Source organism: Dryas octopetala, chromosome 8 (assembly GCF_963921425.1).
Source record: "Dryas octopetala chromosome 8, drDryOcto1.1, whole genome shotgun sequence".
NCBI lineage: Eukaryota > Viridiplantae > Streptophyta > Magnoliopsida > Rosales > Rosaceae > Dryas > Dryas octopetala.
Genome location: NC_141373.1, coordinates 5,828,850 through 5,846,877, shown reverse-complemented (window position 1 = coordinate 5,846,877; position 18,028 = coordinate 5,828,850). Strand labels below are relative to the sequence as shown.

Genomic DNA, 18,028 nt, shown 5'->3' with positions numbered 1-18,028 from the left:
ATTGTTGGCCTGCTAGGTTTGTTTTGTTTTAATTTTGTGAAGGTTGTTTTTTTTGGCCATGTTAATTTTGTGAAGGTTGAAGAAGAAAAGAACAAAGAAGTTGAAAACCTGGGAGAAGTGGAAGACAGACGTGGGAGAGATATTAGTGGCTTGCAATAATAGTATTTGCCGACAGAGATATTAAGGTATACTCTTTTTATTTAAAAAGTTTTATGCTTTATGATACATCATACATGATAACAGATAATTAATGAGTTGTTCTTCTGGTAGATTCTAAATAAATTAAAACGTTAGCTAATTCACATTCAAATTTCCTTCCTAAATTCAAATATTTTTTCCACATTCAAATCTCTTTCCCAAATAACTATAAAAATAATTATGAGAAACAACAAATAATCTTCATTTGAGTAGGTACAAACTTTTATGTACGAGAAAAGAATATATTTGCATCACTTATTTTGATATCACATTTTTAATAGATGGATTGCCAGTTGGAACTATGTTTTTTTTTTCTTTGTTTTTTTATAAGATTATTTCTATTATTAACACCGACTATATACTTCTCATGTAGACACGACCATATTCATATGTACATAAGATAGGGTCACATTTCTTTGAATATGTAACATATTGCTCTCTATTACAATTTACATCATATGTTTTGACTAAATTTTTTCGAAGTACAAAAGGTAAGAAAAATTAGTTGTTTTCATTTTGGCCGGAAATTAAAGCAAGAATAGCTAAGTTAGAAAATTTCTTATCCTTTCTCTCATATTTCTCGGGAAAATGCTAAAAGAAATTGCGTTTTGAAAACGAAAGCTAGCTAGCAAACATGCCTAAATGCCTCACCATATATACCTTTCTCTTTCAACCCATTTCTAATTTTCTTTGCCCAAAAAAGCAGTACAATTCCACACAAAACACACACGCGCACACACACACACACGCACACTCTCTCCCTCTCTCTCATATTTAAAGCCTCAAGAAAACTAGAAGAACCACCAAAGCAAAAGGGTCTGACCCAGAGAGCTAAAGCTGAAGCTCTGGCACTTTTAACTCGTGTGTGACTCACGAGACTCACACACACTGACTCACAAGAAAGCTAAGAAATTTGGAAGAGAAAATGGAGAGTCCTTCAAAGAAGAAAAGTGGGCAGGTGCTGGACGGTTCGAATATAATGAAGTTGGTTGAGAACCAAGAAGCGTTCGGTAATTTTGTGGAGCATAAGTTCGATGAGCTGGACAGGGACAGAGATGGTCAGCTCTCTGTGAAGGAGCTTCAGCCTGCTGTTGCCGATATTGGTGCTGCTCTTGGCTTGCCTGCTCAGGGTTCTTCTCCTGACTCTGACCACATCTATTCTGAGGTTAATTCATTAATTTCTTCTTAATTATCATTTAATCATCTATTTATTATTTAATTCCCTTCACCATTTTGCTTTTTGTAGCTGTTTGATTTCTGGGTTTGCTTGTTTCCTTTAATCTAATACCATTCTGTGTAGAAAGTTCAATTCTTTTTTGGAAACTGGATCAAATTTGGATTCTTTACATTTAGTCCTCGTTTTTTTAGAGTCCTACAAATACAGTCATCGATTCCAGCACTATTCATAGTTATGTTTTTAAGTCTCTGAAAGAAAGATAAAATCTTTAATAGAAAAGCACAAAAGGGCTAGTTTCAACATTTATCATTTTATTAATCCTCTTATTTATATACATATTAAAAAAAAAAAAAATGGTACATGGGTACTGGGTAGCGTTCTTTTATCAAACTGACATGTTTTTTTTTTTTAACAATACCAGGATCGATCACATAGACTACTCTACAATAGCATGGTTTATTCTCACTCAATTTGATCTCACATACACTATTATGAATTGACCATTCTTTAGTTCACGCACATTTCCTAAGACATTCTTTGTGTCGGCACCCTAGAACGACCTTAGATTACACATTGGAAAGCGATTCAGATTCACAGTTTAATAATATATATAATATTCAAGACTATTTGAGAGGACAACAATTACCAATTATGATTGTTGTACCATTTTCTTGATTTTGTGTTGAATGGTTGGATAATTATTCAATTAAGAATTGAAATATAATGCATTGAACAAAATGAACTTTTCCATAGTTATGGTTGATAGAGTGCTCAATGAAACAGGCAATTCTTGGCAGGACAACATATATTGTCCAAAAGTCTGGTTGCCTAGCTGGCTAGGACTATTCTAACCACTGCTGATCCATACAAAACCCTCAAAATTAATTATACAAACTTACAACAGATAAAAATGCTACGTGTGATTTTGACTTTGGAGCTTTTGATTACGTTTTTTTGGTGGTACTTTAGATTCTACCCGCTCATTATCTTTCTTATATAATAATGTAATCAAATTTGATGTCATTTGTAGTTTATGGTACGGACATGTTTAATATATGGTTCCATTGTTTTTTTAATGTTTAAAGAGGGAGATGGTTGTGCTTGCTTTCTTGGATCTATCTATTGGAAAAACTTCCATTTCTAGCTAGCTTGAGAAGCATCCAACCTATAACCAAACTGTCGGTCTTATTATGCGATTTTGCTATTCAGTTGGACCTTCTTTCCCCCACTTGGGTTTTGTTTTTGTCTTCTTATGCCAAGAGGAATCTGGTGATGAACTATGTGGAAACTTATTTTATTCCAGAAGATCTAGTGTGACTAAAGCCACACTATGCCATAATTAATTTTCTATGATGAGACTGATGCCTTCCTACTTTTCAAAGGCAGTAATGATTTACTGGGGAGAAGTCAAAAAGCTTTCTTTTAAGGGACTTGCTTTTGAACAAAGCATAACAACCTTACCTAATCAGCTTATAATGCAGCTGTACTTTATATTACAGAGGTCCATGACATGCTACTAAAAGAATGTCACCTGTTAGGTGCTTGTTGCATGATAATTGAGGAATCAGGTTGAGAATTATTCTCATGTCCCAAAAACAAGTACTCCAAAGTCAATATGCAAGTACACATTGTCAACCCATTTCCTAATAGTTTAAGTTTTTGGGGGTATAGTGGTTGTTTAACATACACAACTGATTAAGTTGGTCAGTAATATATGTTTACGAGGATTGAGATTTCAAATAATGGAAGAGGAGTACCATGTATGTAGAATACTCGGTGAATCTACAATGCAGCAGAAATAATATAACTATCTGATTTGTTATCTTCTCATATATGGGTTTCTTGTGCCTGCCAATTATAGTGTAGTCTTGCATTTGTTTGGCTTTAGTTCAATTGGGACACCACTGATCACCTGCTATCTTTACCCTTTAGATATAAATTGGTGATCAAGGCCTTAACCTCAGTGAGAACCCAGTTAGTTTTCTTTCAACAATAATAGTGCTGACCAATTAGCAAGAATCGATTTAGCAGACTTAGTAGACTGAGAAAAGAAAGCCAGTTAATTAGATTTCTTTTAACAGAACTGTCTTGTGCCAATTTTTTTAAGTGTACTAAACTCATTTATCCACAAAGTAAAGCCTTCATCATACTTGCATAAATTGTTCAGTGAAATAAAAATGATTTGTTGATGTGCTTAGGTATTGAATGAATTCACTCATGGCAAGCAAGAAAAAGTGAACAAGACCGAGTTCAAAGAGGTTCTTTCAGATTTTCTACTAGGCATGGCTGCTGGTTTGAAGCGAGACCCTATTGTGATCCTCCGTATTGATGGAGAAGACCTCCTAGAATTCATCAATGGGCCAAGTTTTGAACCAGAGATGGTGGCCACGTATTCTCTGATAAAGTCAGCTGATGAAACCCTCCGTGACTGTATAATCAAAGCTTTGAAAACACTCACGGTTGAGCAAGGGATGCCCCCTTCATCAGATTCTTGGGTAGTTGATCTTTTACTATTTACCTTTTTTCAGTACTAATAATTCTATTATTGGATTAGGGAAAAAAATTATGCGAAAAATGCTACTGAATTTAGAACCAACAGGCTGGTAACCAGTAGTCAAAAAATGGCAACCATCATAGAAGATTTGCATAAAATATTTTCAGTCTTGACTGCTCCTTCTTTCTTTTCGTCTTTGTTGGTTATTTTTGTTCTTTAGGTTGTCAGCAATGTTCTGGAACCTGCTCTGCAATCGTGCACTGGCCCTGATTGGGACAAGCCTGTCTCTGAAGAAACATTCCTGGTGGAATTCAAGAAAGTAGCAGAGGGTGTGGCTCAAACTCTTAAGGAACAACCTGTGATTGTTGCCCATACTGAAAATGACTTTGAAGGAAGTGGCATTAAGAGACTATTGTCCAACAAGTTTGAATTAGACAAGGTTTCTCTCATAAATATGCCTTCTATATTTAAATTTGGTTTGAGTATATGTTTCTAGTTATGCCTCATTTCCTCATGGAAATCGCTTATTACAATCTATTGTAATTGCAGACTTTGACTGCAGCTATTGAAAATGTGCCAAAAGATCGTAGTGGGAAAATCTCCAAGGAGTATTTGCGCGTGGCACTGGATTTGGTGGCCCCGTCGGCTGGACTACCACCACTTGGAGCAGTTGAGGAGGTACGCTGTTAATTATCATACCATATTTTCATTTTTGATTTAGAACTCAGACAAGCCTTCCTTCAGTGCTTCCCAAGCTTGGTCCTTTTTACCTTCAGCAGATATTAGTAATTTATGCTTGTCCAAACCATTAATGCAACATGTCCATGTATTTCTTACATAAAAATCTACAGATGGACAAGGTTGTTGGGGATGCGTTCAAAATGATGAATGCAGATGATGGAAAGCAGCTTAAAGAGGATGAGTTCAAGAAGATATTGACTGAAATCCTGGGGGCTATCATGTTGCAATTGGAGGGCAATCCTATTGCAGTTTATTCAAATTCCGTTGTCCACGAGCCCCTTGCCTCTTCCTCTACACTACTGCAGCCAATTTCCGAGTCATAGAGCATAGCTCTCTTGGATATATTAAGAGAAACATAGGTAAAAACGACAATAAAATTTTGGTTAAGAAACAATTACTACCACCAGTTTGTGTGTTTCTTAGTTATTATAGTAATCACGCTAATGAAATGCTCTTAACGTGCAAATTTAGATAGAGATGGAGCCAACGTTTGTCAGTGGTATGTTGTGATTGATTTCTGTTTGATGCATTAAAGGCTCGAGCTAATCAGTTAAATTAAGTTGTCAAAGTGTTCAGGAGAACTCTACTTGGTGTAACTTGGCCTCTGCTAGATATAAAAAGAAGCTTCTTTACCTTTCACATGTTTCTGACTGTTCATAGGAATGCAAGAACATTTATCATTCATACAACTACTTTTAAGACCCTAAGATCATACCCTTATGGGCACACAGAAAAGTTTACTTGAGAGAAGATTGTGAAAACAACTGCATAACACTAATCAAAACTTAACGCATACCTCACTATGGATTGTGTGATCTAGATGGATTGTGTGATCTAGATTGATAATCTGACAATATGGAATTTGATAAAAAATCATTACCCTATAAATATAAGTTTTTCTATCTTGCGGAATAATTGAATAAACATACAAAATAAACAAAAGACGTTCATTTTTTATGTTTGGCACTGCCTTACTTCGGCATATACTTAGGGCCGCCACCTCCGAAGCAGGGCCCGCCTAAGCTGAGAATGTCACGTTCGCCTTCCACCGCCTCCAAAGGCTTCTTTGGAAAGGCCTTGGAAACAGCATAATACATCATACAAGCGAAAAAGGGTGCCAACCAGAAAACCCAGTGTCCATGCCACAATGGGCCTCCTCGCACCAAAAGTGGGCCCAAACACCTTGCTGGGTTCAGGCCCACACCCCCATACCCAGCCTTCCCTGTGAGTGTTATTGAAACAAAGACTCCCAATGCCATTGGGGCTGACAGCATAAAACAGACCCAAGCAAACCCAAATTCCTTGCTCTTTTTCTTGTCAAAGGCCACCGTTATGCCCACAAAGAGCAGAAGAAATGTGCACACAAACTCCATCAAAAAAGCGTGTGCTGGGCTGAGCCCAACTGTGTCCCCATTGCCATTGAGAGAGCAGCCACCCAACAAGTACTTGTGCTCCGCTTCACGGCCTATCAGGGTATGGATGAGGAGAAAGCCCAAAATGGACCCAATGCATTGGGCCTTGATGTAGACCAAGGCCCGAACAATGGTTACGACACCTTCGAGGGCAGCAATGAATGAGATGACGGGGTTCAGGTGACCGCCGCTTATGGGAACCATGACCATGAGGAAGAGGAAGACATTGATGAAGACCGCGAGTGCAACAAGAAGCGGCTCCACCATGTGGGAGCTCAAGCATGCAATGACGGAGGCAATGAGTGTGAACATTAGCAACCCGGTTGCTATCATCTCTGCAAAGGCTGCCCTCCACATCTGAAAAGAGAGTTCATGAGGTAGTCATAGGAGACAAATTTTCACCAAAAACATTAGGTATTTTTTCAAATTTTGGAATAGAAGATTCTAATTTGGGACCTCTCTTGTGTAGAGAAATCAAAATAAAACAATAAGTAGTACTAGGGATCTCAAATTTATAAAATTAAAATCTCAAATGATATGGAACTTTTTCATAGATTCATATTTTGGTTTACTTTGGAGATCATTTATTTATAACATGTAAAACACTAACACATGCACTGTCATATTATTTGGAATATAAATTTGAGATATCTAGCATTATTTATAGACCAATAGTAAGTTTTCAATAAGATATTGGTCTAGTTGTATTTTTCTTTCTAATGTTAAAAGATGTCTCAAATTTGAATTTCTTTGCTAACCAAAAAAAAAAAAAAAAAAAAGAGACCAATAATTAGTTTATTAAGATACAATATACTTTGAGAATCAAAGTGCATGTCTTTGTCCCTGACTTCATTTTATAGTTTCAATATGTTAAGAGGTATCACATTTTATGATCACATGATATGGATGTGTAGTTATTATTACAACATCATAGTATATGATAAGCTATTAATTAACACATTAATTGTTATTAATATGAGCCATGTAGAGCCCGACCCATCCTATTTTTCTTATATTTAAAGCCCACAACCCATTGAATTCACCCCACCCCACCCTACCCCACATTGAAATCTTCTCTATTCATGACTTCTACATCATTTGATATTTTAATTAAAAAATATAATAAATTACTCCCAAAGACAAAAATCCAAAGTTTATAACTAGAAATTCATCTAAATAAAAATTAAGCTAAGGCCAATTTATTCGTGTGCGCGCACCTGAGGCCTAAAAAAGGAGAAATTATTGTGTGTGACCGTAACACCACGTCATGCCAAGTGGTGTTACCAATCCACTCAAATTATAAAACGTGTATAATAATTAATTTCTAAAACCCTAAAATCTAGGAAAAAAACCCTTAAGATCGTCCACGTGCTATAATTTTGGTGGATTGGTAACACCACGTCATTATGCACGTACACATACAATAATTTTTCCAGAAAAAGGCTACCGAGTGTTCGATAGGATGTCGTGGGCTTGGCACATCGAGCGCTCGGTACTCTTGCCGAGAGTTTGGTGGATGCATCTTTTTAGGTTGCAGATACAGCTTTTTAAGTTGCAGATGACAGATTTTAGGTTGTATATGTATATTTTAGGTTGTAGATGTAGGATTTAGGTCGTAGGTGCAGGTTGCATCTGCAGCTGTCAAGTGCTCGACAAGAAATACCGAGCGCTCGACAATAACCGCTGAGTGCTCGGTAATAATTGCCCTTGATTTTTGTCCTGCAACTTAAGTTTTGGGCCAAGTGGACTTAGATTTATCTTTCTTTCTCATTTTGACCTCTTACTTAAAGCACCCTAGAAAATAGAAAATATGATCAATTTAACATTACTCTTCTAGTTTTTTTTTTTTTTTTTTAATTAGTTACTCTTCTAGTTACGTCCTTTCGTTTATATTCTGAAAGCAATTGAATATTTATGTGATAATGAAACCAAAATTCTTTCTAGAAAAATATAACATATGCTTACCTCAGGTGAAAGAATTTCATGGATACCAATTCTTTCCAGGAAAGTTGTACCTTGGAGGTGATTTCCTCCTGTCTTCCCAACTGTTCTTGGGAGACTCTGCTCAGCTTGAGGGGCATAATCCATGGCTCAAATCTAAAGAAATGGTGGCAAATTTAGCTTTCCAGGTTCAAAACATATGAAAAGATTGTTTATCATATATGAAAGGACTAGTTACTCTTCAATTAATGTAATGCATATCTCAATCTTTCATACATAATTTAATCCGATATAGAACTCAAATTAATTCCTCAACTTAGGTCTTCATTAAAACCGAAAACTCAAGCTGGATAAACAAATTTTCAAGTTAAGTAATTGTAAAAGTTCTCAAATTAAGTACGCAACTTAGTTCTTCGCTAAAAGCCTAAAACCAAAAACCCAATACAAGGGTAGAGGTTAATTAAATAGCTAAAATTCACCCAATCCCATATCAGTATTAATATGCTAAACTTACTAAACTGCATGATGAATTGTATTACTTGCAAATTAAAGATAGGATGCAATAATATCTAATAATTACCAAAATTTTCTAGCAATAATTATGCATTGGTAAATCAAGCTTTAGATACCTTGAGAAAAAACTTTGTTTAGGCTATAATAGTTAATGCAGTAGTGCCCCAGGATAGGTGGCTCATTAGATTATAAGTTAACCTTTTCTTTGCATGCATTCAGTGGCAAAATATTTTGTCTATTTATGGCTTCCAAATGAATCTTTCTAATTTGGAAGTAAATACATTGATAAAATGTAGGTATCTTCTTGCTTTAATTTCTCTCTAATTATTAAAAAAATAATTCATTTAATTGTATTTTCATTCCATACTTCTATTTTCTCATTAAATAAATACTTATTTTTATGTCTTTTCATTTACTTCAAGGTTAAGATCACATGTAATTACCAGCAAACATAGAGTAGCCATGAGATTTTATGAAAAGCCACCAAAGAAAATGCCTGATTATTCTTATGCAAAGCCATCAACTGGGTAAGAGTAAAACACATGTCACATGAGCTTAACCAGAAGTCACTTAATTAGTTCAAAAACTCATCACATTAATTTGAAGCCACTTTACTTGATCAAATTGATAAATTTCTATTAATAAAGATCCTTAAATAAAAAAATAAAAAAAAAAACATCCTTGAACAACTATTAAGATATACATTAATTGAAGTAATCATTCTTTAAGCTAATAACTAATTGGTCTAATGACATTAATCTCTATTTTGTTGGATTTCAGGTTTAATGTCCATGAATAAGATTTGATACTTATTTGTGGAGTAGGCAATTTAACTATGGAAAATATTAATAAGAGGAAATTGCACTATTGGTCCATTTTTTTTTTTAAAAGTTTCATATTGGTTCACGATCTTTTTTTCGTTTCATAGTTGTTCACTAACTTTATGACGTTTTCTATTGTGATCCAAACCGTCAAATTAGCACAAACGGCCGTATATTTTAGTAAACTAGTAAACCGTTCTTAATTGAAATACTTTGAATGTCACATCCTTAACTGAGATAAGGAATAAAGGTCGAGGCTTTTTCTAAAAGTTTTGCTCCCATAAATTGGTCACGTGCATGTCACGTGACTAATTTTAAACAACGGTTATGATGAAATTGACGGAAAGTTCTTGATTTGTACTTAAGTAAACTAGGAGTTTTTAATTAGAACACTGAACGTCACATCCTCAACTGAGAGAAAGGGTAAAAGTTGAGGTCTTTTGTTAAAATTTTCTCTTTCTAATTTGATCACTTTTGAACTACTTCAGTTTTTTAAATAGTCATATCATTTAAACTTGAGGGTTCCATCAAATGCTAGAACTTAGCCAAAGTTATTTGATGTGTCTAGCTAATATGACAACTTTTAGTTTTGTTAAAACATAGCGTACAAAATGGCATCCATTGGAGAAAAGTTAATCCATTCTTTGACATCCAATGGAGATGCTCATGCAGTCAATTTTGCCTTTGCAAACAAATATGTTTTGGTGGATCTAATATATGAGTTTTACTTTGTTCTGTTTTGTTTCTTGTTTGTCCTTCTTCCTTTCTTGTTTACTTTGTTCTGTTTGGCTACTCTTGTTGAATTCGTCTTTGAGGAATCCAGTATATATAGACAAGAATAAACAAAATCTCTGTTAAAACTTAAAAGTAAAAAATAGCCAAAAGTTATTTACTAATGTGCTTAATCAATTAATAATGTTATTTTGAAAACTGTCTTGTTGAGGAATATAGATACGAAACACCATGCTTTTCTAGTTCTTTACATAACCCAAAAGCCACCATGCTTCCTCAAAAGCCATTTGCCTAACAATTTGGCTCAAATTCTTATTGTCATTTTTGGCCAATAAGATAAAGTATTGATAATTCCTTAAGTTAATGATTATAACACCCAATTTTGAGCTTTCACTACTTTTAAGACCCAAGTCTTTTTTTGGTTTTTGAAGGAGACCCAGTTTATACTAAACCGGTCATTTCTTCCGTCTTTTATCATTCTCCGTCTGCACTCCGTCTCTCTCTATCTTGCCTTCTCTGTCTCCCTCCTTCTGTCTCTCACTCTCTGTCTCCCTCCTTCTCTATCTGTCTCTCTCTGCTCGTCTCCATCTCCATCTATCTCTCCATTTCTCTCCCCGTTCTGCAGCAGATCTACAAAGACCAAAAAGCCAAAACCCATTTCTTAACACCAAGCATGTTGTAGAGACCTCGACGACGCTGCGAGGGCACGGCCATGGGTGCCAGCGTGCTTAATTGCTCTATCCCTTTTTGTTCTCTACTTGACGTCGTTGTCATCGGCTTTAAGCAGATCCACTTGGATAACATAGAGCTTTGAAATCGCTCCACAACAATCAGTAAGACCGCCATCCATTTCTCCTTTTTTTTTTTTTCGTTTGATTCTTTCACTTTTGTTTTAGATCTTCGGGTTAATTTTACAAACTTGTGCTCAAGATTTCAGAGGCGGGTCAACTTTTTTCTTCTAAAGTTTAGATCTTTTGTCTAAAGTATGTATAGATTAGGGTGTTTTTTTTTAGGTGACATATGTTATGGTTGAGTTAATGATTGTCTGATTGATTAATTGGCCACTGGGGTTTAATCACTATTTTAATTTAGTTGCATAAGGAATTGAGTAATAACTTTATGAATTTAGTTTAATTCCAAGTGCAGTGGAATTAAACTGTGTGTATTTGCCTACTGAATTTACTATGTGTATTGTTCTTCAGGTTTGAGTTTTAGAAATGCATGCTGTTGGCTGTCATTATTGGCTATAGGACACCTTCAATGCTTCGGAATTGCAGTCACATTGGCCAAAAAGAAAAAAAGAAGAGCAAAGATTTTTGTTTAAGTTTTTTTGTTTTTTATGTGTTTATGTTAGAAAAATACATAGATTTGTATATGTATGTTGTTTCTGGGTTTTTTTTTTGGCACAGTGAGAATAGTCATTGTTCGATAGCGGCAATAAATAATAATTGTCACTGTGACAGTAGCAATTAGGTGATTGTTACTGTGTGATAATAACAAATTAGCAATCACCTGATTTGTTACTGTGTGACAGTAGCAATCAGGTGATTGTTACTGTATAACAGTAGCAATCAGGTTATTGTTATTGTGTGACAGTAGCAATCAGGTGATTGTTACTATCTGAATTTTGTGATTTTCTATGGTTTGAATTTTGGTGATTGTTATTGTATGACAGTAACAAAATATGTTAGTTATCTTCAATAGGTGATTGTTACTATCAAACAACAACAATACCTGATTGTCACTGCTACGCAGTAGCAATAAATGATTGTTACTATCAAATAATGATAATATTTGATTGCCACTGCCCGGCAGTAGCAATAGGTGATTGTTACTATTCGATAGTAACAATTATATTTACTATTAAAACGTAAAAGATTATGGATGCCTCATCTTGATTTTTTGTATTTTATATTGGTTATTATTTAACATGTTTTATGACATGAAAATACATAAATTATTATTTGATTTTTTGGATAGTTTATGTACCAATTGGTACTGAAATGGAAAAAAAAAAAAAAAAAAAAAGGGAAAAATGGCATTTTAAAAACACTGTAGCGCGCTACAGTAACGTCGTCACTGTAGCGCTGTTACTGTAGCACCGGGTTTTTAAAAAGTGGGCCGCTACAGTATTTTACTGTAGCACTTGAGCCGGATAAATAGTGAATTTTAAAAAATGGACTTTAAAAAAAAAAACCCTAATTCCTTTTGGTCAATAATAAGAGTGTTTATGTTTTGCTTTTCTTTCAATACCTTATGAAGAGACCAATAACATTCGTCGAAGTCGAGCCACCAACCCAAGTTGATTTACTGCCGAAAACCATACAAACTAGTTATTAGTTTAGTATATTTCTCTCCACATTATTATTTATTGGAGAGCTCTCAATTCAAATTAAAAAAAAAAAATAATAATAATAATTAACTATATAAACTTAACCCAACAAATTTGCATTGGATATGCTGGGCATCTTATATAGCCCAGCTTATCAGAATGAGTTAAATGGATATTTGGTTTATTTAAACGGGCCGAATGATAATTACGTTTTGACACGAAATAAATATCAAACTGTTTGACAAAATTATTATAAACTGAATGCAATAGAGATAAGAAAGAAGTTGGAGAAGGGTATATTACAAGTTTGACTGCATTAAAGGCCCGTTTGACACTGTTTTTTAGAAGCACTTTTATTTAGTAGTGCTTTTATCAGAAGCGCTTAGTTAAGAAGCACATATAAATTTTTATAAAACTCCTAAGTTGTTCATGCAAAAGAACTTGAAAGTGCTTCTTGAGGAAGACATGTGCTTCTCAAAAAACCCCTTAGAAGCGCTTTTATAACTCAGAAGCTCTTCTAATTATTTTTACCAAACGCTACCAAAAGCTCTTTTACTAATTTGCAAGTGCTTTTGACAATTTTAAAAGCAGTGCCAAACGGGCCCTAAGTTATTAACACATAAGTTTCAACATTTTATACACTGCCTTCTCCCGGGAGAATACCGGGCCTTCCATTTCTCCCAAAACAATCCCCAGCCAACTTCAAAATATTACTCTCCATCTACCCATGTCAAACCCTCCTTGGGTAAGTTCAAAGAGAAACAATAATACACACTGCAAGCCAATATGGGCCCCACCCAGAAAACCCAATGACCATCCCACAATATTCCCCCTTGCAGCAATGCTGGGCCCAAGCACCTTGCCGGGTTCAGGCCCACGCCCGCATAGCCGGCCCGCCCGGTTACCGTTATGGACACAAAGACTGCAAGAGCCATAGCCCCTGCCAGCACAAGACACACCATTGGCATACCCAACTCCTTGCACCTTTTCTTGTCAAATGCCACTGTGACTCCAACAAAGAGAACCACAAATGTGCAAGCAAATTCCACCAACAATGCAGTTTGGGCCCCAAGCCCAGATGTCGGCCCACTGTTGGTGATGGTGCAGCCACCCAAAGAGTACTTTTGGGCTGCATTTTGGTCCATCACAGCCTTGATTATAAGAAAGCCCACAATTGAGCCCACGCATTGGACCAAGATGTAGATGGAAGCACGAGCAAGAGTTATGACACCTTTGAGAGCAGCTATGAATGTGAGAACTGGGCTCATATGGCCTCCAGATAAAGGGACCGTGACCATGAGGAAAAGGAAGAATATGATGAAGACTGCAAAGGGAACAAGTAGCTTTGGGTCAACGTCATGTGAGTCCAAGCATGAGATGATGGAAGAGGTTAGGGTGAACATAAGAGAGGCAGTTGCCACTAACTCTGTAAGAGCTGCTCTCCACATCTGAAACAGAAATCAAGAGGCATATGTCAATCATACTATATTTGATTATTCAAAAGAGAATTGCTAGTGAGAGAGTGAATTTCTATGACCCTAACCTCACATTCTCATCTTGCACGCACAGAGAGACACATGCAAATAGTGAGATATATATATGTTCATTACATGTTACATACTTAGATTTTACAAACCAATAAATAAGCGATGAATGAAGATTTCGAGTAAATTTGATATACATATTTGTCTTATTTTTTAATAGCTTAAACTTTTGGAATGTAGTGGTAGTCTAATATGGTATTAAAGCTTTGTCTACAGTAGGTTCACAGTTCAAAACCTCTAATCCTCATTCCTTACTTCTTTGTTGGTTTGCAGGGTACAAAATGATCGAGGTTACATCTATATAGATATTTCTCTCTCTCTCTCTCTCTCTCTCTCTCTCTCTCTCCAAATAAATGTCTCACCAAGCTAATGCATAATAGATTTGAGGGGGAGTTAAGCTGGGATACATATTGTTGGCTCATTCTCTAATAGTTTGAACTTTTAGGGTCTAGTGATTGTCTAATATGTTAACACTCAAGTCCTCTTAAATCTAGTGCTCTAATTAAAATCATACTAAACAATCACTAAATCTCAAAAACTCAAGTTGTTAGAGAATAGATTAACAATATATATCTAACAAAGCTGACCTCTGGTGAGAAATATTCATGGGCACCAATTGAAGCAAGAAACCTTGGCCCCAAAGAGTTTCTTCCCACTAAGCTATTTGCCTCACAACTTCTGCCAACTGATTTGGGCAAATTTTGATCAGCTAATTCATGGGGGTTACTACTGATGACCACCTCCATATTGCCTCAAATTGATGTAAGGCAAAGGCCATGAGAGGTTTCTACTTAAATAACCTTCTTTATCAAAGAGGACAGATTAGATCATCAGACTATTCACTATTGTGACTTGTGAGTCTAAGTGGTCACTGCTCCACTAATCAGGTCGATCAGTACACATCCAAATGATAACATGCCAAAACAGCTTTGGTTTTAGCCCTACTTCCAAGAAGGTAGGCATGCCCAAGGTTATATACATGCTTAATTTAGGCATGCCCAAGGTTATATACATGCTTAATTTAGGCATGCCCAAGGTTATATATCAGTACACATCCAAATGATAACATGCCATTACAAAATATTCTAGAAATTGCCAAAACAGCTTTGGTTTTAGCCCTACTTCCAAGAAGGTAGGCATGCCCAAGGTTATATATATGCTTAATTTAGGCAACATATTCTTTGATACCTTTAGATGAAGTCGAAAAATGATTGGGACAAGGCTAATTAAGCTTTATAATTGCAAGCATATTCGATCATTCTGCAAAAACGAAGAGGCTAGGTATATGGGCTTAGATCAATGAACATTATAGTTAAATAAAAGTCAACAATGAGTAGTACTGGAAGACAAAGAATATATGCCAACATAACATTACAAATTTTCCTTTGTCGATCAGTCCAATTGACAAACAGTGCATATGACACAAATATGTTATGCAACACCAATAGGCCGGTGATATACTCTTCTGTTAATTAGTCTTTTTGTGCCTTTGGTAAATTGCGTCTTATCATTAATACAAACACTTCGGATTCACTTACACTGTGTTTGGATGAAGTAATTCTAGTTTTCATAGAAATTTATAAATGATAGAATTTAAAACTTCATCATTAAATTTCTATCAATTGTATTTTATATTATTTAGATATATGTATGTAGAATTTAGAAAATAACAAAAATTATAAATTTCCTTGTTTGGGTAACGGATGTTATTTAAAAATTTAAATAGTGCAATGGTAAAAAAAAAATTAAATAATTGTAGGAGCTAGAGTTCCCAGTCTTAGGGATGCTTCACGGCTAATATTGATTGATATGAGCTTGTTTCATGCCATTATATCATTTTCATACACACACACACACACATATATATATATATCAGGTCCCTTCCAATAAGCGATCCCTCATTTAGTGTTAAATGAGGGATCACCCTATGTGGCCCACACGGGTCGTTTTGTGTTAATCCGAATCGTCCATTTTTTACATCTTCATTGATAGATCATCTCTGCAAAAAATCAACCAAATCGGAAATTGTTTAGCCGTTTATTTAAGCTGTCAAAGTTTAAAACAAATAGACGAACAACAAATTCTTCTATAAACACCTAAACTTTGACCGTTTAATCGAACGGGTAAACGATTTCCAATTTGGCTGATTTTTTGTAGGGATGATCTATCAATGGAGATGCAAAAAACAGACGGTTCGGATTAACACAAAACGACTCGTGTGGGCCCCACAAGGTGATCCCTCAGTTAACACTAAATGAGGGATCCCTTATTGGAAGGGCCCTGTATATATATACCCATATTGATTAATTAATATTGGTGGGTATATATACTCACACACATATTGATTAATATGTTCACAGACCGTCGTAAGTCGTGATCAGATTGTGGGCTAACATATATATATATATATATATATATATAGGGGTCGGCAATGGACCGGGCCGGGCTAGCCTGGCCCAAATTTTTCAGGTGCGGGCCGGGCTCGGGTTTGAATTATAGATGCCCAATAGGGCTTTCGAGCTGGGCCGGGCCGGGCTTGGGCTTTAATACACAAGCCTAAGGCCCGCCTATCGGGCTTTGGCTTGCGGGTTTGGAGGACCGGGCCGGGTTAGGCCCAAACGGGCGGCCCAAAATGGACCCAAAGCCTATTTAGACACATATATATCTTCAAAAATAAATATACGATTTTGGCTATGTTGTGATTTGAACATGAGACCTCACATAGCAAGTTTCAACTCTCAACCAACTGAGCTGACTAGTTTATTTGTTAAATTTGTGAATCATAACATATTTAATAGCTTTTTCGTTTGTTTACTTCAATAAATTATTAATATGCTTATTAAGCTATTATATAATATTATTATGTTAGTAATAGTGTAATACCATAAATAATAAACTTTTAAAATTATATACAACATTACAACTATAATAAAACATAAATGTACATATGTTTTATTATATATTTTATTACATATTTTTATAAACAAACGATGCAATTGTGTTGTCAACAATCCAAACCGTTCAAGTTTTAGTTCCTCACTCAAAGATAATTCGTGCAAAAAATTAGCTCAATCGAAGATGTAAAAGTGACATAATGGTGGTCGAATTAATGAACGATCGTGGTTTTTCTAATGATGATCGAATGGGTAGATGAATTTCGATTTAGCCGATTTTTTGTATGGATGATCTTTGACTATGAACATAGAAAATGAACGGGTCAGATTGTTGAAATCACGTTGTGGTCTTCATAATTATGGGAACAATAAGGTTTCAACGGGAAAGTTATTAGAATTATACTCTTTAAGTGTATTTATATGTAGAAGCTCATATATCGATCGTGTTTTCAACGATCCGAACCGTTCAAGTTTTAGTTCCCCACTCAAAGAAAATTCTTGCAAAAAATTAGCTTAATCGGAGATGTAAAAGTGACGTAACGGTGATCGAATTAATAAACGATCGTGGTTTTTCTAATGATAATCGAATGGGTAGATGAATTCCGATTTAGCCAAATTTTTGTAAGGATGATATTTGACTATGAAAATAGAAAATGAACGGTTCAGATCGTTGAATTAATGAATTGACGATCGTGGTTTAATAATTTTAATTATAGTTGTATTATAAAAGTTGTATATACACATATACATTTATGTTTTATTATACTTGTAATGTTATATATAATTTTAAAAGTTTATTACTTTATTATTTATGGTATTACATAGTTTACACTATTACTATTTACTAACATTATAATATTATATAATAACTTAATAAGCATATTAATAATTTATTAGGGTAAACAAACGAAAAACCCATTAAATAAGTTATGATTCTCAAATTGGGCTTTGGATCGGGCTTTGGGCGGGCCTAAACGGGCTGGGCTTCGGGCAGCCCATGGGCTTCAAGGGGATGGCACAAGCCCAACCCAAGAGACTTTTGGGCCGGCCCAAATTTCGGGCCAAATCAGGCTTCGGACCTAATGGGCCGGCCGGGCTTCGGGTGGGCTTCGGGCCTTGGGCTTTTTGGTGAGGCCTATATATATATAATTGTTCCTCTACCTATAAATTTTATTTGCAATCCTTCGTAGACTCATGTTTCAATTCTCCCAAAAACAATTCATAGATTA

General features: G+C 35.4%; 3 protein-coding genes across 3 annotated transcripts; 1 reads left to right on the top strand and 2 right to left on the bottom strand.

Annotated features, from left to right (window-relative positions):
* The first annotated feature begins 988 nt into the window (after nt 1-988).
* Nucleotides 989-5,249, top strand: LOC147276466 (Calcium-binding EF-hand family protein). The gene is made up of 5 exons (XM_086254485.1): nt 989-1,363; nt 3,574-3,870; nt 4,090-4,308; nt 4,419-4,547; nt 4,721-5,249. Exons 1-5 carry the CDS (start codon nt 1,124-1,126, stop codon nt 4,931-4,933), a joined length of 1,098 nt encoding a protein of 365 aa, XP_086110611.1. The 5' UTR covers nt 989-1,123; the 3' UTR covers nt 4,934-5,249.
* A 311-nt stretch (nt 5,250-5,560) lies between these two features.
* LOC147276465 (aquaporin TIP2-1-like) lies at nt 5,561-6,585 on the bottom strand. The gene has a single exon (XM_086255359.1). It carries the CDS (start codon nt 6,377-6,379, stop codon nt 5,582-5,584), a length of 798 nt encoding a protein of 265 aa, XP_086111485.1. The 5' UTR covers nt 6,380-6,585; the 3' UTR covers nt 5,561-5,581.
* A 6,486-nt stretch (nt 6,586-13,071) lies between these two features.
* On the bottom strand, nt 13,072-14,651 carry LOC147276464 (aquaporin TIP1-1-like). Its single transcript, XM_086255397.1, has 2 exons — nt 14,493-14,651; nt 13,072-13,809 (listed from the first exon to the last, which is right to left on the bottom strand). The coding sequence occupies exons 1-2, from the start codon at nt 14,649-14,651 to the stop codon at nt 13,072-13,074; spliced, it is 897 nt and encodes a 298-aa protein (XP_086111523.1).
* Between the last annotated feature and the right edge of the window lie 3,377 nt (nt 14,652-18,028).